We start from the raw sequence: 25,193 nt of genomic DNA on the forward strand, positions 1-25,193 counted from the left end.
AACGTTATAACAGAACCAACCGAAATAAAAAGGACTATAACAGAATAACGTGAAAAATTGTAGTCAAACACATTTGAATACAGAGGAAATGGGCAAATTTCTAGAAACATACTAACCTAAACTAACACAAACTGAGGTAGAAAAACTGAACAGACCCGTAACAGAAGAAGAGATTGAAGAAGTATTAAAAAAAAATATTCGCAACAATAAAAAGCCCTGGCCTGGATGGCTTCATTGGAGAATTCTACCAAACATTCAGTGAAAAGCTCACACCAGCACTACTCAAACTATTTCAGGACATAGAAAAGTAAGGAATACTCCGGAATTCATTCTACGAAGCCAAAATAACCCTGATAAAAAAGCCAGGCAGAGACACCACAAAAAATAAGAAAATTATGGACCAATATCCCACATGAATACTGATGCAAAAATTCTCAACAGAATTCTACCCAAAAGAATTCAGCATCTTAACCCAAAAATTATACAGTGGGATTCATAGCAGGTATCCAAGGGTGGTTCAGCATTTGAAAATCAATCAGCATTATTCACCCCATAAATAAAAGAATCATACGGCCATCTCAGTCCACAAAGAAAAGGAATTTGATAAATTCCAACACCCATCCATGGTAAAAACTCTAAGCAAAAAAATAGATACAGGAGGGAAATTCCACAACGTAATAAAGGGCATTTATACAAAACCAACAGCCAACATTATTCCCAATGGAGAGAGATAGAAAGCATTTGCCTTGAGAAAAGGAACCAGACAAGGATGTCCTTTATCACCACTCTTTTTCAGCATTCTGCTGGAGGTCCTAGCTAGAGCAGTAAGGCAGGGAAAGGAAATAATAGGCATTCAAATTGGTAAGGAAGAAGTAAAACTATATCTATTTGCAGATGATATGATCCTATACATAGAAAATCCCAAAGATTCCACAGGAAAACTATTGGGACTAACAAGGATTCAGCAAAGAACCAGGACACAAGATCAGCATACAGAAATCGGTTGCATTCCTATACAACAACAAAGAGAACTTTCAAAAGGAATTCAGGAAAACAATACCATTTATAATAGCCCCCAAGAGATAAAATACTTTGGAATAAAACTAACCGGGGATGTGAAAGACCTATACAAAGAAAACTACAAAACACTACTACTGCAAGATATTGAAAGAGACCTACATAAATGGAAAGACATACCATGCTCATGGATAGGAAGACTTAATATTGTGAAAATGCCGATACTACCCAAAGCAACCCATAGATATAATGCAATCCTGATCCAAAGTCCAACAGCATTCTTTAACAAGGTGGAAAAACTAATTATCAACTTTATATGGAAAGGAAAGAGGCCCCAGATAAGTAAAGCATTATTAAAGAAGAAGAACAAAGTAGGAGGCCTCACACTACCTGATCTCAGAACCTACTATACAGCCATGGTAGTCAAAGCAGCCTGGTACTGGTATGTCAGAATTGTAAACCAATGGAACAGAATTGAGAACCCAGCTGTAAATCTGTCTACCTATGGACAAGTGATCTTCAACAGAAGGCCAAAGTCCATTAAATGGGGAAGAGACAGTCTCTTTAACAAACAGTGCTGGTAAAATTGAATGTCTAGGGTCGCTATGAGTCTAACTTGACGGCAGTGGGTGGTTGGGTAGGTAAAAAAAAAAAAAAGGTATCTATAGAAAAATGAAATAGGACTCATACCTCAAACCGTACACAAAAACTAATTCAAAATGGATCGAAGACCTAAATGTAAGACCTAAAACTGTAAAGAAAAAATAGGGACAATGCTAGGGGCCCTAATATATGGCATAAATAGAATACCAAATAGGATTAAAAATGCACAAATAGCAGAATACAAACTATAAATGGGACCTACTAATAATTAAACACTTATACTCATCAAAAGACTTCTCCAAAAGAGTAAAAAGAGAACCTACAGACTGGGAAAAAAATTTTGGCTATGACATATCCAACAAGGGTCTAATCTCTGAAATTTATAGAAAACTTCAACACCTCAGCAACAAAGAGAAAAACAATCTAATTTAAAAATGAGCAAACGATATGAACAGACACTTCGCCAAAGAAGACATTGAGATGGCTAACAAACACCTGAAGAAATACTTGTGATCATTAGCCATTAGACAGATGCAAATCAAAACTACAGTGAGATACCATCTCACCCCAACAACAATGGTATTGATCAAAAAAAAAAAAAAAAACCGGAAAATAACAAATATTGGCGAGGTTGTGGGGAGATTAGAACTCTTACACAATGCTGGTGGGAATGTAACATGGTACAACTTCTATGGAAAATGCTATGGTGTTTCCTTAAAAAGCTAGAAATAGAAATACCGTATGGTCCAACGATCCCACTCCCTAAAGAAATGAGCCATGATGCGAATAGACATATGCACACCCATGTTCATTGCAGCTTTATTCACAATAGCAAAAAGAAGGAAACAGGCTAAGTGCTCATCAGTGGATGAATAAATAAGCAAACTGTCCTACATACACACAATGGAATAATACATGATGATAAAGAACAATGATGAATCTGTAAATTACCTCGCACATGGATGAATATGGAGGACGTTACACTGAGTGAAATAAGTCAGTCACAAAAGGGCAAATATTGAGACTGTTATTATTAATAAAAAACCAAAAGTTTTACACAGACACACACACAAAATTCTTTGATGGTTAGTAGGGTTGGGGCGAGGAAGGAGGAAGATTAACTAGACAAAAGATGTGTCAATATTGGTGAAGGGAAAGGGAATACACGATATGAGGGAAGTCAGCACAACATGACCAAGGCAAAGGAAGACACTGGGAGGAGCGTGAGAATAAAGGGCAACTATTTTTTATAGTAATTACTATAGCATAGACAATCCTGCAATAATAGTATTAAACAGTGATTTAAAAATAGATACGTAGGCAGATAGGTATGCTGAAGAGGTGTGCGAGGGTGTAAGGGAGCACATCCACCTGCAGATATAGGTTTGGTTGTGGGTATTTCTATATACATAATTGTAAGCACTGCATGTATATTAATATAGACAGTAATATAGCACACAGGGGGCACAGTCATGGGAACTTCATAGACATAACCAAATACCTCTTTGGACAAAGTTCCTAGGCTTAGAGGATCATAGACTTGTGAGACATCTACATCAGTTGGCACAACATAGTTCTTAAAGGGAATGTTCTACGCCCTACTTTGGCGAGTAGCGTCTGGGATCTTAAAAGTTTGGGAGCTGCCATTTGAGATACAACTATTGGTCTCTTCCCATCCAGAGCAAAGGAAAGTGAAGAAAACCAAAGACTCAAGGGAGCAATTAGTCCAAAGGACTAATGGACCACATGAACTACAGCTTATACATCCCTGATACCAGAAGAACTAGATGGTGCCCGGCTACCACTGTCTGCTGCTCTGAATGGGATCACAACAGAGGGTCCTGGACAGAGAGGAGAAAAATACAGAACAAAAAATAAAATTCACAAAAAAGGCCAGACTCTACTGTTCAGACAGAGACTGAAGGAACCCTCGAGAAGACTATGGCCCTTAGATATCCTTCTGGGCTGGATCTGAAGCCATTCCTGGAGACCACCTTTCAGCCAAACAGTAGACAGTCCTATAAGATAAACAGTAACACCCAAGAGGAGCATGTTCGTTAAAACAGTCATTATATGAGATCAAATGGATAGCATTTGCCTAAAAGCAAAGATGAGACGGCAGGAGGAGGTAGAAAATCCTGACAAAAGAAAACAGGGAACTCAGGGCAGAAATGGGGAGAGTGCTGACTCATTGAGGGGAGCGCAACCAATGTCATGGTGCACTTTATGTACAAACTATTGAATGGCAAACTAATATGCTCTGTAAACTCTCACCTGAAAAACGCACGTGTGTGCACGCACACACACAGAGGCACACAAAAGCTACTCTTTTCTCCTTTCTCCCAAAGGATATGAATTTTGTGGCTCTTTTCTTTATATGTGTATATATTAAATAAAAAATATATAGGTTTTGCGTATTTTATGTTTTACATAAATGGAGTCATACTATTATTCTTTTATGAATTCCTCTGTTCAACGTTATATGTGAGATCAGATTCGTTTATTCATTGTTATTGTTGGTCTGGTTTTTAATTCAAAATTCCATGTTTTATCTTGAAAATATTCTGAAAAGACAACTCTTTTCTTTCCAGTTTTCTATTTTTTGAATAATTCAGTTGTAACCAAAAGTATTCCTTTCTGGCAGAAAGTGAGTCTGGAAATAAGTTATTGTGCTCTTTGTTCTTGGCTTAACACATTAAAAGTGTTCCAAAGAGATTAAACAAATTCTTTTTATATGAAATGGAAATGATACCTGAAAACTGATGGAATCTAGGAATCTCATAGCTTCTAAACATTTTGCCCTCATATTTCATGACCTTAGCTATGAATGACTTTTCTTAATGTATTACATTTCCACTTGACTTTATCCTTTTTGTACCCTGTGTTTTGGACAGATACTACTGTGATCCGTAGTAGCTATTCTCAAATGTTTTGTCTTAGAAGACTCTTTGTACTCTTAAAAATTATTTAAGGTCCCAAAGTGATTATAGCTATCAATAATTGCTGTATTAGAAATTAAAACAATTTAAAACATTTTAATATAACAGTAAATCCATTACATGTTAACATAAATAACATAGTTATTTTAAAATAACTATTTTCCAAAACAAAAAGATGCATGAGAAGAATAACATTGTTTTACATTTTTCAAATATCTTAAATGTCTGGTTTTATAGAAATCAGGTGAATTTTCATATCTTCTTCTGCATTTAATCTGTTGTGAAGTGTTTTGTTGTTGGTGTACATTAAGAAAATCTGGCCTCAGAGATAGTTAGAAAAGGGAAGAGTATTTTAATAGTCTTTTTAGAGAATCGTGGGTATTCTTCTGTGATACTAAATCAAAATTTGACAAATGGTAGCTTCTTGAGGGTTAATGCAATGTGGAATCTGAAACCCTGTCAAGAAACTTTTCAAAGTGTTATGTTAAAATCTATGGGTCTGTCTTGCAATTTGAATAGATGTTTTGCCCATGCTGATTTTCTGAAATCATTTATTAATCATTGGAGAAATACTGGTTCACCAGGTTATGGAGATCTTTTTCCAAATGTTGATAACTTTCATTCTGTTATATTAAAAATATTATATCTGCAAATATCATCATGAACCTCATTAGAAAAGTCTATTGGGAAGCTGTCAAGTTAATGGTAGCAGATTCAAGTTTTCAAAAAATCTAACTTTTGTTTGATAGCTTATATTTTATCATTGGCCATGAATGCTATCAGTTGTTTTCCTTGATGTGATATACTCAGTCCATTCATTTTTCAAAGAAAAAAAACACCTACCAAATATTCAGTTTGAAAATAATGGTTATTTCCTTTCAGGACTGCGTATTACAGTGAATACCCCCTTCTGCTGTTATAAGACTTGCTGGTGGGGAGTCTTACACTTTCTGTATACTTTTGGCAGCCTAAGTGATGCTAAGGGCTGAAATAGTCAGAAAACCATCTTAACAATTAGTTGAGGGGACTTCTGGGTAGCTGAAACATCTTTCCGAAGAATCAACATTTGAACATATGAAAAAGCACCTTGAATCAGATACTCTGTAACTAAAATAGAAATGGGCATTGAAAGGGAGAAATGAAAAGGAATTGATTGAGGAAAGAAATGGAAGAAAAAGAGAAAATCATCCAAGAAATGAGGAATAATTACAAGATTTCCACGAAAACTTCATATGACAAAGGTGGCGTATGAAATCACGAGGGAAGGGATGGACTTTTTAGTGAATGGTGCTGGAACAGCTGGGTAGCATTTTGGCAAAATGTGAAATTATATCGACATCACCCACCATACTCAAAATTCGAAATGAATGAATCCTATAAAAATTAAACCATCTAAGTATTAGGAGATAGCATGGGTGTGTTTCTCTTTAACCTTGGTATAGGGAAGGGTTGTCTGTGACTGAAAATCCAGAGGCAGTAAAGGAAAGGATGATACATTTGGTTGCATATAATTTTTTTTTTTAATTACATGCCAAAAATACCAGCAAAACAGTCGGTAACAGCTGACAACTGGGAGAAATATTTGCAGTATATTCTGCAAAGGGATAATATCCCTATTACATAAACAACTCTTACAGATTGTGGGACAGGAGACCAAAAAACCTGATGGGAAAATGGAAAAAAGGCATTGACAGACAGTTGACCAAAACAGATATAAAAATGATTTCAAGCAAAGAAAAGTGTTTACGCTTGCTCAGTTTTAGATGCAGATTAAAAGAATGCTGAGATATCATTTCTTTCCTATCAAACTGGCAAAAATTCAAAGGATGTGGCAACACATTCTACTCATGAGGCTGTGATTCAACAGGCACCCTTATATATTGCTGATGGAAATGAAATTGGTATAACCCTTCTAGAGAGAAATTCTGCAATACCTAACAGCTACACGGATAGGTACATTTTGACCCAGCTATCTGACTTCTATAGGGTTGGTATGAGTTGGAATCAATAGCACACGACAACAACAAATCTTATTTCTAGTAATGTACTTTGAAGACTCATCTCCAGCAGTATAAAAATACATGTACACAAGGTTATCCATTGCAGCATTGTTTGTAATTGCAAGATACTGGAAACAACCTAAATGCCCTATAGGTGGGAGAGTTGTTGACTTGACTGTGGTGCGTCCACACAGTGGAGTAGTGACAGCTTTAAAAAAGAATGAGGAAGATTTCTAATGAGCTGATAAGGAGTGATCTCTAGGACATACTATTAAGTGAAAAAAAAAAAAAAGGCACAAAGACTATAGTATACTATCCTTGATGTGAGAAAATACATATGTGCTCTTTTACAAAAGAAACATAGGAAGGATGGAGGTGGTAAGGAAAGAGATAGAAAGAAGGGGGAAATGGAATTGGGGGGTTGGGGTAGGGAGAAAGTGACACTTCTGTAAGCTAATCTCTGTCTAACTCTTGATTCTTAGAACCATTGTAATGTTTCACATACCCTAAAAAATAAACAAAACTAAGGAGGATGTGGGGGAAGCACAAAAAGGGAATACAGACACTATTGAATGAACCTGTTTTACAAATGAATAGCATAATCACCCTCAAAATGGGAGAAGAAGAGAACTAATCTTAGTAGCTTTGGAAGACATTACTTACTTCGTAAAGCTAAAGAAGCTCACGTTCTGGTAGCAGGCTCTGTGGTAATAATGAAGGTCAAAATTGATGATAGAGGTTTTGGAGACCCAGAAAAGAAGGAGAAGAGGGGGTGGATTTGAGATACACGTTCAGGTAGAGTGAGGAATTTCTCCTGGATTGAAATGTGGGCATTAAAGATAGGGAAGGGTCAAGGACAAGGATGATTCCTCAGTTTCTGGCTTGAGTAACTCAGTATATGCTAAGTAATAGGATAGGGAAGCCTAAGAGTGATGATGGACAAGTTTGCAGGAAAAAGAACAATTCCATTTTCAGTATGTTATTTGTGAGGTATACAAATGGAGATGTCAGGCGTATAGTAGGATGTGTAAATTTGAAGTTTAGGGAAGCCTAGAGTAGTTAAATAAATTTTGAAGACATCAGCCTAAAAAGAATATTTTAGTCCATAGGAATCAGTGATATCATGTAGGGAGAAAATATTAAGAGAGGAGTGTGGAATTAGAGCTGAGACCTTAGGATCCTCAACCTTTAGGGATGGAATAGAGTACAAGGAGGTGGTGCTGGAAAGGAGACTAAGATGAAGAGACCAGTTAGGGTAGGAGAGATAAAGAGGAGAGGATGGTATCATGTAAGAGAGATTATCTCTAGCAGAGGAAATAAGTGCGATATGTCAGTGCGGCTGAGAGGCTGAGAAAGAGGATGACAACCCTGTTGTTAGCTGTCTGATCCAGCGTGTCCTAAATGGTCAAGAGGTAACACATAATGGACTCGCCTGGCTAAGGAAGATACATGGCTTACATTATGCTTTGTTGGCCTTGGAGGTATTGGACAGTCCCATATTGCCTTGGCCGGTTTTTCTGTCACGCGCTCGTGAAAATTCACTGCCCCTCAGAGTATCTTTGGAATGTTTTCTTGGGCATACAGTTGCCTGCACATGACTTTCTAAGACCTGCTTATACAATGACTCTTTCTCTTATTTTCTCCACATTGTCTGTACATGCTCACATTTAAACTATTTTACAGTTCCAGTTAACATTCATTAATATAGAACATGAATAATAAAAACAGGAAACATGTTTGATGATGAGCCTTATTTTCATGTTTTTCTATTGTCTCTTCTGTTGATAATCTACGTTTAATTTTGCCGAGTTTTCTGTTTCCCGTACTTCAAGAAGTTAGCCCTTACATTGTTGTTCTTGTGCCATCGCGTGATTCTGACTCATAGCGACCCTATAGGACAGGGTAGAACTGCCCCATATGGTTTCCAAGGCTGTAATCTTTATGGAGAAGGAGCCCTGGCGGCGCAGTGGTTAAAGAGGCTCAGCTGTTTCAACCCACCAGCCGCTCCTTGGGAGAAAGATGTGGCTATCTGCCCCCATAAAGATTATTGCTTTGGAAACCCTATGGGGCAGTTCTACTCTGTCCTATAGGGTCACTATGAGTCAGAAGTGACTTGATGCCAGTGGGTTTGGAGTTTTTTGGGAGAATCTTTACCGAGGCAGATTGCCACATCTTTCTCCCGCAGAGCAGCCAGTGGGTTCAAACTACCGAGCTTTCGGTTAGCAGCTGAGCGCTTAACCACTGCGCCAATTCTGAATTTGTTTCATTAACATTTCGATAAGCCATATTTTACTTTAATTGGCTCAATCAGATTTCTGAATAATCTGTTGTTCCCTTCAGTAAATTTTATCGAGTGCCTATTAAGGAGCCCTGGTGGTGCAGTAGAAACCCTGGTGCTAAGCAAAAGATTGGCGGTTCGAATCCACCAGGCACTCCTTGGAAACCCCATGGGGCAGTTCTACTCTGTCCTGTAAGGTTGCTATGAGTTAGAATCGACTTGATGGCAACGAGTTGTTTGGTTTTTTTTTTTTTTTTTTTTAGTTGGTGGCACAGTGGTTAAAGCAATCATCTGCTAAATGAAAGGTCAGTGGTTCAAAACCACCAGCAGCTCCACAGGAGAAAGATCTGGCAGTGTGCTTCCGTAGAGATTTACAGCCTTGGAAACCCCATGAGGTCACTATGAGTTGGAATTGACAGCTGTGGATTTGGTTTTGGGTATTATGGGCCAGTCACCGTGCTGAGTGCTGTGAGGATACAGATAAATAAGTGGTTCTCTCTACAGACGGGAGATATGCTTATTATAACATTTTTGTGTGCGTGCTGAACATCTCAAAAAGTGTGCTGAAGTACAATTCGTAAGTAATTGCTGTATGGTGAAGTGAAATTAGGAAAATCCCAGCAACAGGAGACTCTTAAAGAAACATATGAAAACATAGTCTCAGTTAATTTGACAGGTGGTGGTCTTGTATTTGAAAAGTCTACTATTGAAAGCCTATCCATGTTTTAAGGTCCAGCCCAAATGCTTCTCCTTTATAAAACAAAAAAAAAAAAACCATTGTCTTCGAGTGGATTCTGACTCATAGTGTCCCTATAGGACAGAGTAGAAGTGCCCCATATGGTTTCTAAGGAGTGGCTGGTGGATTCGAACTGCTAACCTCTTGGTTAGGAACCGAATGCTTAACCACTGCATGACCATGCCTCCTCTCCTCTATAAAACCTGCCTAAATCCTCACAGCTAAAAAATTAATCCTGCCTCTGTTATACTTCACTAGAGTTTGTTTCTGCTTTGATTTCAGGGCTTATTTGATCTTAACCTTCTCTTATATACTAATTGTTCAGTGGGTTTTCTGTGTCAGTTTTCCCCCATATACTTGAGACTGGGGACAATATCGTGTTACTTTGCATGTAATTGGTTCCCCATCAGTGTTTATTGATTTTAATTGTATTGATAGATATCAAGAACTCTTAAGTCACAAGCACCTAACCTGGCATTTGGAATCTCTCATTAGCCAAACCCTTTAAGTGTTTCTAACCTCGTGTTTAGGTGAGATACTCATTAGCATAGCTGCTGTGTTCTAGAAAAGCTGATAGTGTTGGTAATCATTGAACGTGATCTATTGGTTTCCGAATCTACTCTTTTCTACTTATGCAGAACCTTTTTCCTGTGGATTTCCAGTTTTACCATCTAAAGATTCTGGTTTAAAATTAACCTTGGTTTATGAATCTCTCACCTGTCCTTATTATTGACTTATTCATTGTTTGCTAAGCCTGTGTGCTTAATTATACTTTATTACTCTGTACTTTTCAATGCATTATCTTATAATTGCACCTGTGTGATTTTACTATTTTTCTTTTCCCTTCCCGACTACTTTGTATCTGCCATATGGTTAAGGGCTACTTTTTAAAATTTCTTTTTAGCTTTTTCAAAGTAAATTTTATATAGGTAACTTTTTTATTTAGTTATAAATAATACAAATAAACTTTTAAAATTTAGTTATATATATATACTTTTAAAAACCTTTGGTGCTGGTATTCCATTCACCGTCCTAATAAGTCTCTAAAATTTCATAGGATGCCCTTTAGGGGCCTCACATATTTTAACAAAGGAAACATCATCTTCCCTTAGTTGAGTTTATTTACCTTATTTATATTTATTCTTTGAGCAGTGACACTGAAATACGTCTTTGGACAAAGCTGTGAGTTTTAGTCGCATTCTAATGAGGCAGTACAGAGTAGACTGAAATGTACTCATATCACTAGTGGTTTGGGGCTTTATTTTTAGTTTATTTATGACAAAGATAAGTATCTGAATTTAACCTTGGTGAAAAACTGTCAGAGAGATTAATGGGACTGATGACAGCATACTGTGGCTCTTGTGTGACCCTTCTCCTGAGACCCATGAACATTAAAAAGAAAGTGAAAACAATAGAAATAGAGATAGAGGAAAAGCAGCTTTACATATATTTAGGCATGTCCTCTTCTCAGATGCAGAATCATTTGTGTTTTTCTTTATAATTTTGATTTGCCCTGTCTATAATAAGTTTCTTACTTTGTGATGAGATTTTTTTCCTTTCTGAAATAATGACTACTTATCTTCGTTTTCAAGTTGGCCACGGGAATAATTATTTAAGAAAACTCCTCGTAGAAATTGAGATGGTCTGACATCTTTCTAGTAATAGTATGTGGTGTGTCACATACTGGGTACCTGTATTAATGTTTTTTTTGTTTTTATAAAAATAAATTTTTGTTTCTTCTTTCTAGGCCTTCTCTTTGAACTATTTAAAGTTTTAATCCTATACAATTTCTTTGTTTTAAATTAAATTTCTTTCTAGGCAAACCAAGGTTTTTGTTAACTAGGATATGGGCGTGGGTGGATTTTTATGGTGTTCTCTGCAGATATTAAATGGGATTAAGGAATACACTGAAAAAACATGCATATAATTCAGCGTCTATTATTTACAATCCCCTGGAAAGTTGTTGAGATTACACATTACAGATTCTCTTCTCCTGCAGGTGAAGCAGCTACTCAAATTGTTGGCATGTGCACAACTTTTTAAAGCTCTTAGCTCAAACTGTGCCATTTTTTACCACTTAGAAGAAAAAAAAAAGTGGTCTTAAAATTATTTTAAGAAACTGCAGTGTTTGAAATGAACTCTCTAGATAGTTTTCCTCTGGTCAAAATTCAGTTCTATTTGATAGGCAATGATATTTATGGCTAATGGCTATTTATTAGTTGAATGACCTGAAAGACCAGCTCTAAGAATTCAAATATATGTGTCATTCGGAGTCATCCTTGCTGGTGGCTTTGGTTCGACTAGTTAATTCTCAATAGGTAGATTTATTGTTATGTGGAAATTAATCTTTTAGCCCCTGAAGAATAAAGTTTGGGCATATTCAACTTTTTTTTGAACAGCTTTATTGAGGTATATAATAACTTGCACATATTTAAATTACACAGTTTGATCATTTTGATATATCTACATACTCAAGAAACCATTCAACTTCTTTTTAAGGTCCATATGGAGAGGTATCGCAAGAACAGAGTACCTTGCATATTATAGTGACTGTATAAATGTTCACTGATTTCTTATGCTTCTTTCAACTCAATGCATTTATTAGGTATCTTTTTTTTTATTAAACACATGACAGTATGTGTTATAGATACTGTACTGAACAAATAGCCCAAGTGGGTCCTAAGTAAATTCCTAAATTTATAATGTAGTTTTATGCTTGACTTTAGGAATGTAGGCATAGCTGTAGGTCTGCAAATCAACAGAAGACCAAGGAACAGTTATAAATTTTTTAAGAGGAAAAATAAATAAGATTGGGAATAAAAAAATCTGAAAAAGAAATTAATGGTTTTCAAATTAATGTTTTAGTGGTGAAAGTTAAAATTGACTATTTCGAATAAAGAAGAAAAAAAAAAAAGAAGGCAGCACTATAAAACAGTAGTAAAATTATTGCTAATGGAAATGTTCTCCTCTCTGCTTCCACTCCCCTTCACACTCTCAGATTCTTTTATATCCTCTTTCTTTGTCTGATTTATAGGCTAGTTTGACTGATTGTATTTTGAAATCTAAATACTTCTAATTGTTCTTTCATCACTTACTATTATTTTTTTTTCCCAAAGCGTGTGTGAGTGTGTTTGCACACACATACATATATGGTATCTCACTTTCGTCATTACAGGACCCTTGGGAGTTACTGGAGACATTCTAAAGTGAATGGGCATGGCATTTTATTATCTTCCAAGTAGAGAATCATTAAGCAGTGTTTTGGGTTTTGGTTAGTGGTTTCTTTCTTTTTTTAAAAAAAACCAGATTATAGTTTCACAATTATGAGTTGTATTTTCTGTTTTCCAAAAAATTTTGACTTGGAAACTCTATAAATTTATCAAAGACTAAAGTCTTTTGATCCAGCCATGCTAATTTCAACTAGTGAGTTATAGACAGCTTTCAGTGTGATGTATCATATTGTACTTTCAGTGCAAGTTTACAAATCAAGTCAGTCTCTCACACAAAAACCCATATACACCTTGCTACACACTCCTAGTTACTCTTCCCCTAATGAGACAGCCCACTCTCTCCCTCTACTCTCTCTTTTCGTGTCCATTTCACCACCTTCTAACCCTCTCCACCCTCTCATCTCACCTCCAGGCAGGAGATGCCAACATAGTCTCAAGTGTCCACCTGATCCAAGAAGCTCACTTCTCCCCAGCATCCCTCTCCAAGCCATTGTCCAGTCCAATCCATGTCTGAAGAGTTGGCTTCGGGAATGGTTCCTGTCCTGGGCCAACAGAAGGTCTGGGGGCCATGACCACTGAGGTCCTTCTAGTCTCAATCAGACCATTAAGCCTGGTCTTATGAGAATTTGGGGTCTGCATCCCACTGCTCTCCTGCTTGCTCAGGGGTTCTCTGTTGTGTTCCCTGTCAGGGCAGTCATCGGTTGTAGCCGGGCGCCGTCTAGTTCTTCTGGTCTCAGGATGATGTAGTCTCTGGTTCATGTGGCCCTTTCTGTCTCTTGGGCATGTAATCACCTTATGTCCTTGGTGTTCTTCATTCTCCTTTGCTCCAGGTGGGTTGAGACCAACTGATGCATCTTAGATGGCTCCTTGCTAGCATTTAAGACCCCAGACGCCACTCTTCAAGATGGGATGCAGAATGTTTTCTTAATAGATTTTATCATAATATTCTTTTTTGATTGTAGTTTTCTTTTTAAAATTGTTATTCTCTCTTCAAAATCTATTACTTTAGAGTGTGATTACAGCTATAGAAAACAAATAAACTTTATGAAATAAAGCTGGAAGCAAGTACAGCAAAATAATAGAAATTATCTTTAGATGTGGGACAGTGGTCTTTGTTCTGCTTTTCTGAAATTTTTAACTTTTATGTAATGAATATGCAGTACTTGTCTTATAAAACATTGATTTTTTTATTATAAACATATATTAATTTTATTAAATGAGTGTGGTAACGTCTCCATTTTTCTTATGAAAAACTAACCTCATATTTCATATTGTGTTTATACTCTTGATTTACTAAATGCCCTTTTTACAATTGTTTTCCCTTGTATTTACTGGTGGATATTCTGAGTGTTTTGCCCAAATAGCTAATAGTCTCTATGCCCACAAACTTCAGTTCTTTAATCATTGAGTGAGTCCATTCTCTAAGTACCTAAGGAATTTTGAAAGAATGTTTATTGATTGGTCTAATGTATAAACTACTGGGCTATTTCCTACAGTTAAGTTTAGCCCTAGTCTGTGGGAACACTTAGTGACATCCTTTGAACTTATTATTAGAAAAGTGTTGCCTATAAAATGATGAGTTGTTAAGGTTACATTTGGGACTAAAATTCTTACAAGTAGACTACTGTGTTCTCACCTCAATAAGATGAATGGTTTAATCTTTTCCTTTGGGAATTCCTCCTTGGTTTGCATTTAGAAAGTAAAGTCTCCAAGAAGATATACTTTATTTTTAAGAGGGCGCAGAAGTAGGCCTACATCAGTCCCTTTACCAAGACCTCAAAAGAAAGGGTCAGTCTCCTGTGGAACACATCAGTTATTTATCATTTTAAGTAAAAGATCATCTTTGGGATTTTTGGTAAGACTGAAAATGTATGCTTGTCCTGTTTATATGCATTATAGACCTGCAGAGGCATGTGTCCTAAGATTAGGTAAGCCCCATGTTCTTGCCCAAGTTTCTGGTGCCCAGCTACCAGAATTTTCAAGACAAGAGCCTGGCCCATCCTTATGGGATTTTCTAGATGCTCTGTATGGTATTTACATAAACCCATTTTCATTGCCATTGATTAGATTCTGATTCATAGCAACCCTATAGGACAGAGTAGAACTGCCCCATAAGGTTTCCAAGGCTGTAATCTTTATGGAAGCAGATTGCCACATCTTTTCCCCGTGCAGTGGCTGGTGAATTTGAACTGTCGACCTTTAAGTTTGCAGCCGAGTGCCTAACCACTGCCCCAGCAGGACTCCTCATTTATATAAAACATGATTGTATATGTTTATGTTTTTATTTCTTTAATGAAATGCATCTGGTTTTGTTTTGATTTTTAACATTTAGGCTATAACCAAGTAGAACTCTAACTTGGGGGAAGTATTTTAGGGGCTTTAAGGAGAAGGGGGAAGAAATTATCATTTAAGGTTAGCCCAAAACATTTCTTTACAATAAAAAGTAGTTGGTGTGTAACCAAATTCTGTCTCTATATTAGGCTAGCTTTCTTTTCTTAAAATTGACTTCATTGATGCATCTGGCTTCAATTTTTTCTCCCAGTAAGCGTTGGAGCAGTTGGTAATTGAATTCTGACATGTTGAATGATTTTAATGAGATCTTCTGCATGTGTGTATATGCTTGAGGGATGGGAAGGAGGAAGAATAAGCAATGGGATTGAGGATAATAAAGGATTACTGTCCTTTTATATTAAGGACGATAGATACAGTTAATATTGATGTATTTCAGCACACGTTAAAGTCTCTCTGTTAAGTAGTGTTTACTCCAAAGGAAGCAGTTGTTAATGTTAAGCCAAATGAAGGACCTCCATTACGATGGCAAAGTCAGAGCTGGGAGAGGGATGAGAGAAAGTGGGAGGCTGTGTTACCTTGGATAATCTATGTGAAGTCTAAAATGGCTTTTCTCTGCCACTGAAAAAGGAAGAAGCTTAATAAGATCGTCCTTATCAAGTGGTTTCTTTTTATGTCACTATATTTTAAACCTCTTTTTTTCCTTTTAATTTCGAAGGAGATGTTTGAAGAGGGGGACAAATTAATTTTTAAGAGTTGTTTTTATTTGTATTCTTCTTTGCCTTTGCTTTCCTTTTTGAATGTTTGATTTGAAAGAAAGGCAGTGGAAGGTAGAGTCTTAAAACTGTGGTGATAGGGTAGCTTGATGACGTTAGAGCTGCCACCAAGAAGCACAGTTCAGAGGGATGTGTTAAGGGAGTAATATCATGGGATTTGTTAAAGGGTCCAGTCTTCTTGTTAATATGCCTGAGTGAAGTTAAGGTTGTTACAGCTGTTGCAGCTTTTGCCTTAGGAGTCTTCTTGTCCAAGGAGATAAGGAATTCTTTGGTAACTTCCCAGTTTTTCTCCTTTTACCATACCCCGCCCCCCAAAAAAAGCAGTCACATAAACTTCTGGCTTTGAGCTTCATACTCCATGAGTGAAGTGTTCTCAAGTTTGGCCTCAGTTATAAGTATAGCTGGCATAATAAATAGCCTTCGGTTACCTAATTCAGTGGTAGGAAAACTGGTATGTGTTAGTTTTGATGAGCGCAAATGCAATTTATAGCACTTGAAGCAAAACTCTGAAGATACTGTTTTCATTTTAAGTGATATTAATTATTTAAAATGATAAAGCATGTTTCTTTACTGTCTCCAGATGACCATTAAGAGAGTTGCCTGTGACACAGTGCATGTCTAAATTTAAAGTTGCCCGAATTGGTTAAACAGAATGAACTATCCAAGCTAGGGCAGGTGAATGAAATTAAACTCTGTCTCCACTTTAGTATTGTTCCACCAGGCTGCCCATTTAATACTTCTCTTCCAGATGGTGAGTGCTAGAAACAGAATAACTCCAAACAGCACAAGTAATTCCTTTCCTTGTAATTTTAAATTAGACTCTGTTTTGGCTAGATAGTGTGACTTTTTCTCTCAGTCTACTTTAAGACTAGAATAAATTACAATGAAAATTCATGAGGGAACAGGAGTTTAATGAGGGCCCTTACTCACTGGGGACCAACAAGATTCTGAGTATTTCATTCCCATGTTTTCTTAAAAAAAATAAGTTGGTTTTTAGAAGAAAGAAACACCCATCAAATGTGAAGACTAACTTTTGAAAACCCTGGTGGCGTAGTGGTTAAGCTCTATGGCTACTAACCAAAAGGTTGGCAGTTCAAATCCACCAGGCGCTCCTTGGAAATTCTATGGGACACTTCTACTCTGTCCTATAGGGTCACTATGAGAAGAAATCGACTTGAAGGCAGTGGACAATGGGGGCTACTCTTAGTTTTTACCTGAAACACAGGAAAACTTTTCTCATTAAAAGAACACTAGTGTCCATTTGCAGACTTTATTCTGAATGATTCCTGGTAGAATATGTATTTTGTTGATCTCATAACCAACGATAGGCTGATCTGTATCCCAGTTTTGTGAAAGTTCTCTAATGTCTGCCTTTACATTTTAAGAATGTTTGGGTATTATTCCATTTTAAGACAGTCATATAACAAAGGCTGTGTCTTTGTAATAAAAGTCTTGTTATCCTAAGATGCATTTTTCTTTCACAAGTAGTTTTGGCTTCATTGATAATCCAGTTTTCTTACACCGGAGCTAGCTACACTGTTGGGTGCTATGGCAGCCATCCTTCAGTATGGCCCCAAATCACCTTTACCTTCTGGTATTCACGCTGTTCTGTAGTCCTCTCCCACATCGTACTAGAGTTGTTGTTAATTGCCTTTGAGTCAGCTCCGACTCATGGTAACTCCACGTACAACAAATCAAAACATTGCCCAGTCCTGCGTCATCCTGATGATTATTGGTATGTTTGAATCCATCGTTGCTACTATTGTGTAGTGCTTTCCTAGGGGGCTCATGACTTCTAATACTCTATTGGAGGGTATTCTGTTGTAATCCATAGGTTTTCGTTGCCTAATTTTCAGAAGTAGATTGACAAGTCTTTCTTCCTAGTCTGTCTTAGTTTGGCAGCTCTGTTGAAACCTATCCACATGGGTGACCCTACCGGTATTTGAAATACTGGTGGCATAGGCTTCAGCATTGTAGCAACACGCAAGCCACCACAGTACAGTAAAGTGATGGGTAGTAGACTAGGGTTAGTCTGTTTGAACAATAGAAGACAGTGGAAGTGATGGTATGTGACTTCTGAAGCTAGATCATAAAAGAGATTGCTGCTCCTGCCTTGCTCTCTTGGATCATGTGCTCTGGGGGAAGCCAGCTACCATTTCATAACAACGCTCAAGCAACTGTGACCTCTCAGTAAGCCTCTTGCCAATAGCTAGTACCAACTTGCCAAACATGTAAGTGAAAGTGGATCTTCCAGCCCCACTCAAACATCAGAGGTTTGAAACTTGGCCCACATCCTGACCACAACCCCATGGGAGACCCCAGAACCAGGACTACCATATTTTAATGCAAATAATGCACACCTTCTACACTTGTTTGCCAACCAAGCCCTCCCCACTCAAGGTATTTTCGCAAGCACACCATGCTAATATTTTTTTATAGCAACATATTAAAAAAATTTACAGCAACATATAAAAAAAAATTCGTCAGCTTTCTTTCTGCCATTTAAAAGCACAGAGCGGCACTTATGAAAATACAAACATAGAAGGTGCATGTTATTTGTAAAAAATACAGTAATTGGCTAAACTGGTTTTAAGTTCCTGATCCACAGAGACTGTGTGAGATAATAAATGTTCATCAGTGTTTTAAGCTTCTAAGTTTTGAGGTAATTCATTATCTAACAATAAACAACTGACACAGGGACTTTATATACTAGATATTAGAGTGATTTGCCATTTATATGAATTCTTTTTTTCTCTTAAATCCACAGTTTTATTCTCTGTTGGCAGAAGAGTGCTATTTGAATTTGTTTTATTAATGTTAGCACTGTGATAATTTTCAGTGCTGAGTACTGGTGGAACTTTTGGCAGTATATGTTATAAGGACTATCAACTATTTAACTCATTTTGATGTGATAATGGAACATAAGCTAAGAAAAGAGCCACAAATTTGTGTAAAACGAAGTGTTTTAGTATAGGCTTTATAGATACATTTCATATGTAAAAATTACTCTAGCTAGTGCAGTGTTGCCTAATAGAAATATGTGACCATGTGTAATTTTAAATTTTCTAATAGTCTCATTTCATAAAGTAAAAGGAAACAAATGAAATTAGTTTTATTAATATATTTTACTTGATCCAATATATTCAGAATGTTATTTAAAAATATAATAAGTGAAAATTATCAATAAAATATTTTACATTCTTTTTTTGTACTAAGTCTTGGAAATCTAGTGTGTATTTACAGCATATCTCAATTTGCACTAGCCACATTTTAAGTGCTCAGTAGCCACATATGACTAGTGGCTACCATATTAGACAGCATAGATAGAGTTTTTAGCTGAAGAAATTAAGAAGACTGTTCCAAGCTAGCCGTAAGTCAAGAATGCATGTGAACAGCAGGGATGATTTTCTCAAAGCCAGATGTGATATGTCCTACCTTAACTTTAACCTCTATCTACGTATAGTTCCAGAAATCAACCTCCTGTTTCCCAGATACTTCAAATTCTTCAAATCTGCTGATTATCCCAAGGATAGAATGGATTACAAATATCAGAGGTTCTATGGAGAATTCTTCAAGATCACAGACTCAGAATGTCATGACTGCCTTGTGGTTTTTCTTGAAGAGTGGCGAATGTGGACTTTTTCAAAGAAAAAGTATAGTTTGAAATGTAAAGGACATGTTCAGGGCCTTAGACTGTATCTTGTGTAATCACTGTCATAATTCAAGCCACCAAGAAGTCTGGGTTTCAGTATATCCCTTTAATTCCTCCAGCCTGGGTCTGAGAGTAGAGGTCTACCAAGTCTGCTACATTCCACACTTTTTAAAGTTCGATACCTCATCAACTGACATCTTATTGGCTCATCTGTATTCAAGGAAGGTGGTGATAACTTTCACTTCATCTACTTAAAGTTCAGACATTGAACAGATTAGAAGTTTTTCTCTTAAAACCAAAATACGCCATTAAGCCTTGTGTAGGAAAGCACTTTTTTTTCCCACAAAAATTTCGGTGTCAAATTCTATCACCAAAACTTATTCAAAGCTATTTTTGTAGGTATAAGGAAAAAACAAAAAAAGGAAACTATTTTTATAGAAAAGGGGATTGGAAACAGTTTTGAAAACTCTTGGTTTTGTCCTGTTTTAGACATCTGCTATTGGAATATTTAAGTTTTACGTATCTTCAGAATCTTCAAAATAACAGTAGAACTTAGTGCAATATATTGTCCCTTTTAAAAAAATATCCGCATTGGGAGTATCCCATGGTTACCAAAAAACTTGAAAGAAATTTCTTATCATTATTTTGACACTATTCATACAAATTATTGTCCTGAAAAACTTCACAAGATGTTTAAATGAAAAGCCAAAGAGCATGGTGACTTAGAACTCATGTTTGCTTTGTTTTCATCAGCTCGACGGCACTGGGTTTTTTTTTTTTCTTTCTATCATTAGCGCTGTCTGGAAATGTACATGCCTAGACTACTTTTCTCTTTCTACAATAATTAGCCCACATGTTTGGTGTTTTGGTACCTGAAATAATCACCACGTTCGTAATTGTTTCCAGAAGTTCTTTGTAGCCTTCAGGAGCCCTGGTAGTGCAGTGGTTAAGTGCTTAGCTGCTAACTGTCAGGCCAGCAGTTCAAACCCACCAGCCGCTCCTTGGTAGAAAGATGTGGCAGCATAGAGATTGAATAAATATGGTGAAAGGATACAACCCTGACACATACCTTTTCTGGTTTTAAACCACTCAGTATACCCTTGTTCTGTTTGAATGACTTCCTCTTGACCTATGTATGGGTTCTGTGTAAAGATTACAGCATAAGAAACCCTGTGGGACAGTTCTACTCTGTCCTGTAGGGTCGCTATGGGTTGGAATTGACTCAATGGCAATGGGTTTGTTTTTTGGGGGGTTGTAAGTGTTTCCAGAAGTTCTTTATATCCTTATTAACTTATTTGTGGTATGTTTTATTCTCTTAATATATTTAAAATTTTAATTTTGATTTTTTCATCAGAAGAATATGTATTTAGATCATTTGTAAAGTGAAATCATACTGCAGGGCTTAGGCACAGTAGTTAAGAGCTTGGCTGCTAACCAAAAGGTCAGCAGTTCGAATCCAGCTGTTGCTCCCTGGAAACCGTACGGGGCAGTTCTACTCTGTCCTGTGGGGTCACTATGAGTTGGAACTGACTTGACGGCAAAGCGTTTGGTTTTCTGGGTATCTCACTCCTAGGAGTCTCTGGGTGATACAAGTGATTAACATGCTTAGCTGCTAACAAATAGGTTGGAGGTTCGAGTCCACCCAGAGGCTCCTTGGAAGAAAGTCCTGCTGATCTACTTCTGAAAAATCAGCCATTGAAAACCCAATGGAGTGCAGTTCTACTCCGGCACACGTGGGGTCGCCATGAGTTAGAATTGACTCCACAGAAACTGGTTTAGTTTGGACAGGTTACCTCACTTCTATTTACGTTTGAATCCTGCTCCCCAGAAACAACTACTTTCAACATTTTTGGTTGATTCTTCTGCTTCCTTTCTGTCTTTCTAAGTGACATTCTTATGTTGTAGTTTTATTATTTTTCCTATTTGGGCAGTATCTATTGACATTTTATCATGGACAATGAGGAATCCGTTTTTTTTTTTAATAAAACACCACACACAATTCTCCATTTCCATCCTCCCAGTGTAGTTATATCAATGCACATGGTGTACTATGATTACAGTTGAGTATATTTTTAGTTTTTCTTGGTGGTAATAATTACCTTGGGCTTTTTGTTTAATTAGTTATTTGTATATTCATTGCCAGTTTATTCCTAAATTTTTTGCTAGAGCTATGAAATTTCTCCCACCATCATCCCTATAAATTGCACTCAGGTAGTCTATGTATCAGCTTTATTTCCCAACTTGGAAACGGCTTTCTTTGTGTTTCCATCATCCTATCTATACTTACCCACTAGGCTTGATGTCACCCTCGAGCTTCTCTTTACCACTCACCTGTGGTAGATCCCCTCCATGTTTTCTGGATCCCATGTCTTCCTCTTTTAGGTTTACTTCTTCAGTTTTATAGAGCATATCCCTATTAGTTCATGAGAGACTGTGATGTGAGGTAATTTTTTTGAGGCTTTGCATTCTGCCCTCACACTTGATTGATAGTTTTGATATAGAATTCCTGTCTGGAAATCATTTTCCCTCTGAGTTTTAAAGGCATTAATCTATTGCCTTGTAGTATCCGGTATTGCCATTGAAAACTCCATTCCTTCTGATATTTGATCCCTTGTAGGTAACCATTTTTGGCTTGTCTAAAGGGTTTTAAGATCTTTTCCCTAGTATTTTAAATGTTTTTTCAAATATATATAGAGTACCCATATTATGTATATGAGTACAGAAGAATGTAATTAGTCTTCATTGAAAAAGCAAGGATTAGAAAAAGTAATTATAAATGTGATGTGGCAGTGTGTTTGGGACTGCAGTGTTTCTAGAACTAAAAGGTTCTCCTGTTTGTTTCTGGCATTAGCTCAATATTTTATTAAATAGAAGATTCAAAGTGTAGTTCAGTACAAAGGAAACTTCCTTGGTTTATCTTAGTAGATGTCTATTAAAATTCCAAAAACAAAATTAGAGCCAAATTTCACTGACTAGATGGATTAAGTAGTTATAGATTTTGTTGATAAAGGTGATGGGGGTATTTGCCATCTTTCAATTCTGTTGTGACTACCCTGATTAAGTAGAATTTTCTTAGAGCAGATGGTTCCATACTTAGTTTTAGATTGAGATGATATGCAATTTCGAATATCATATAAATATTTAACAATCATTTTTATTTGTAGTTCAGCTTGGCTTTTATTCTTATTCCTTGTAGAAAGATTTTGAGGCAGGCTTTGCCATTAAGAGTAATAAATTTTTCTTAAATAAATGGCCTTGCATACTCCCTCAAAAAAAAGTTTTACTGATAAAGTCACAAAGCTATTTTTCATCTCGTGGAGAAATGCAAGTAAATAGATTCCTGGGAAGTTATTTGAAATAACTGTTTTATCTTCATTGGAATCAAAGATTAGGATAACAGAAGTCTCTTAGGATAAAAGACAGTTCAAGAGTGAAAGATGTAATAGACTGGAGTGAAACGTAGTACTGAGCTATTCACAACAAGTTAATTTTGGGAAACAGTGTTTCTTTATGCCTAAAACAAAGCAATCTGTATTTTAGAATTACATGTTACTACAAGTACTGTCATTCATTAGAGGATTTGAGAGGGCTGGACTAGCTTATCTTTGCAGCTGTCACTTTCCTTATAATCCTTTTGTTACATTTGGATTTCTTTGACTCAGAGGACATCACCTTGGCCCTGTTTTTACTGGCATCATTCCTTGTCTTTCTGCTCAGCATCTGTTTTAGAAACCATCACTGTGTAGGACTTTGCTACCCATGGCAAGCCAACTGGAAGCATCAAGATTTTGACAAAGAGCATTTTATGATATAGCCCGACAGCCCTGCATAAAACAGATCCTTACTTATGGGAATACTGTCGATCAAAGTGTTTTATAACATTATCTCTAAGAAGAGTGAATTTTTTTTTTTTTAAGGAATATAGCATACATCATAGAAAGAAATGTGAATATTCTTTTTCTAAATCTCACTTTTTAATTGAGGCAAAAGAAGGAGAGCAAACAATTTATAAACTTTTTTATTAGGAAGAATGTTAAATAATGAAAAAAAAAATAGATGCTGTTTATCCAGAGTTGGGAGAAAAACACCTGACTTATCAATGACAGATTGCAAGTTCTAGATTCTTGAAGACAAAGTTTTCAAAAGGACTTTCTTGTACCATCACTTAAAAAAGTGAGCTGCAATATAATTAAATGAGAGTTGCATAGATATAAGACAAAAATCCTTTGATATCTTTTGCTGAAAGTCGGAGAATGGTTTAACAATCTTGTTCTTATCTTTTATGTTTTAAAAAAGTTAGCACTTTATTCTTAATCATACGGCTTTATAAAAATTTAAAGAGGAAATACTTATATTAACCCATTTAACCCAGTTCTCCATCGTACTTAAACTCAGCCTCATTTATCGTTCTTGTTTAAGATCTCCCCTATCTTACGTGATCTTAAACTCCTCTAGGAGTTTTTTGTCATTTTCATAGAAATCCACATTCACTACCCCAAAAGTTACTTTTTTAAACTTATGTGAAGAGTATCAGGGCTCATGAGAATTGCTTGGTTAATGAAATTGCTCATCCTTAGCCAGACCAGTCCCTTGGATCCATTTACCATTTTTAACTTTCTTGTATGGTCTTAAGAGAAGACTTCACCTTCTTGAAATCATTAGGACACATTGCCTTCTATTTCATTTCTTTTTTTAAAAAATCAATCTGGCAACAGTTGTCTACATGAGGAATATAATGTAAAAGATCATGCTGCTTGCTTTGTCATCTAGGCTTAACTTTTCAGGGAGAGAGAATGTTTTGGTGTTCAGTCTAATTACTTAGGCTTCATCAAAGCTGGCTTTAAACCCAGTTAAGAGAGTGGTTCGAAAACAGCTTTGTGTTTTTAAATAATCAAGCCCTTGCTGCGTACGCTGTCTAACACAACCGGTTTTATTCCTTCATCACAAGTTTGTCTTGCTTAACTAACTTGACCCTTTGCTCTTAATAATATGCTTCTTCAACTTCCTTTACTTCTTCCCTTATTTTATTCTTTACTTGGTGAAGGTATCTTTTTGACCTTTATTTACTTCTCAAAGAAAGAACATTTATTAAGCAAATAGCCCTTTCTTGGTAAACAGGCTCTCCATGGATTAACTAATTAGTCTACTTCACCTAGTCTTCCATCGTTTTCCAGGACAGTCTCCGTAAGAAGGATGACAGGATTGAAGAGCTGGAAGAAGCGCTAAGAGAAAGTGTACAGATAACTGCAGAGCGGGAAATGGTGCTAGCACAAGAGGAGTCAGCCAGGACCAGTGCTGAAAAACAGGTCTGCGATTTTACATAGTTACTGGCGATGCTGCTGGGTAGACAAAAGGTAAAACCGAACCAGTATGGTTTAGGTAAACTATACATATTGTCTATTTACAGGGTTTCATAGGCATTTCATCAAGTATAAGTATTTAGACTTGAATAAAAATTGGAATATAGTTGTACAAGAATCAACTCAAGTTTTCAGAAGGTCTGCATTAATCATTTAGGGCTGGTTTCATATGTACTGCACTTACGTAGCATATGCTCATGTATCTGATGAGATGACATTGAACTTGTATTACAGGACTGGGCACAGCCCTGCTTTTAAATTGAACGAGAAAACACAAACATTCCTGGCTCAATGATGATAATTTCTAAGAGGA

General features: G+C 36.5%; 1 protein-coding gene across 14 annotated transcripts in view; it reads left to right on the plus strand.

Moving 5' to 3' along the window:
• ERC1 (ELKS/RAB6-interacting/CAST family member 1) overlaps positions 1–25,193 on the plus strand; it is a 528,761-nt gene that overhangs the window by 252,516 nt on the left and 251,052 nt on the right. For 10 of the 14 annotated variants that reach the window (XM_023548994.2, XM_010590789.3, XM_023548995.2 and 7 more), the window contains one exon: positions 24,695–24,826. The exons of the other annotated variants lie outside the window; for them this stretch is intronic. In XM_023548994.2, the coding sequence (XP_023404762.2) occupies positions 24,695–24,826 (132 nt within the window). The remainder of the gene's footprint in view (positions 1–24,694; positions 24,827–25,193) is intronic. 14 annotated transcript variants of the gene reach the window in all.

The sequence above is a fragment of the Loxodonta africana genome, chromosome 4, assembly GCF_030014295.1.
Source record: "Loxodonta africana isolate mLoxAfr1 chromosome 4, mLoxAfr1.hap2, whole genome shotgun sequence".
In the NCBI taxonomy this organism is placed as follows: Eukaryota; Metazoa; Chordata; class Mammalia; order Proboscidea; family Elephantidae; genus Loxodonta; species Loxodonta africana.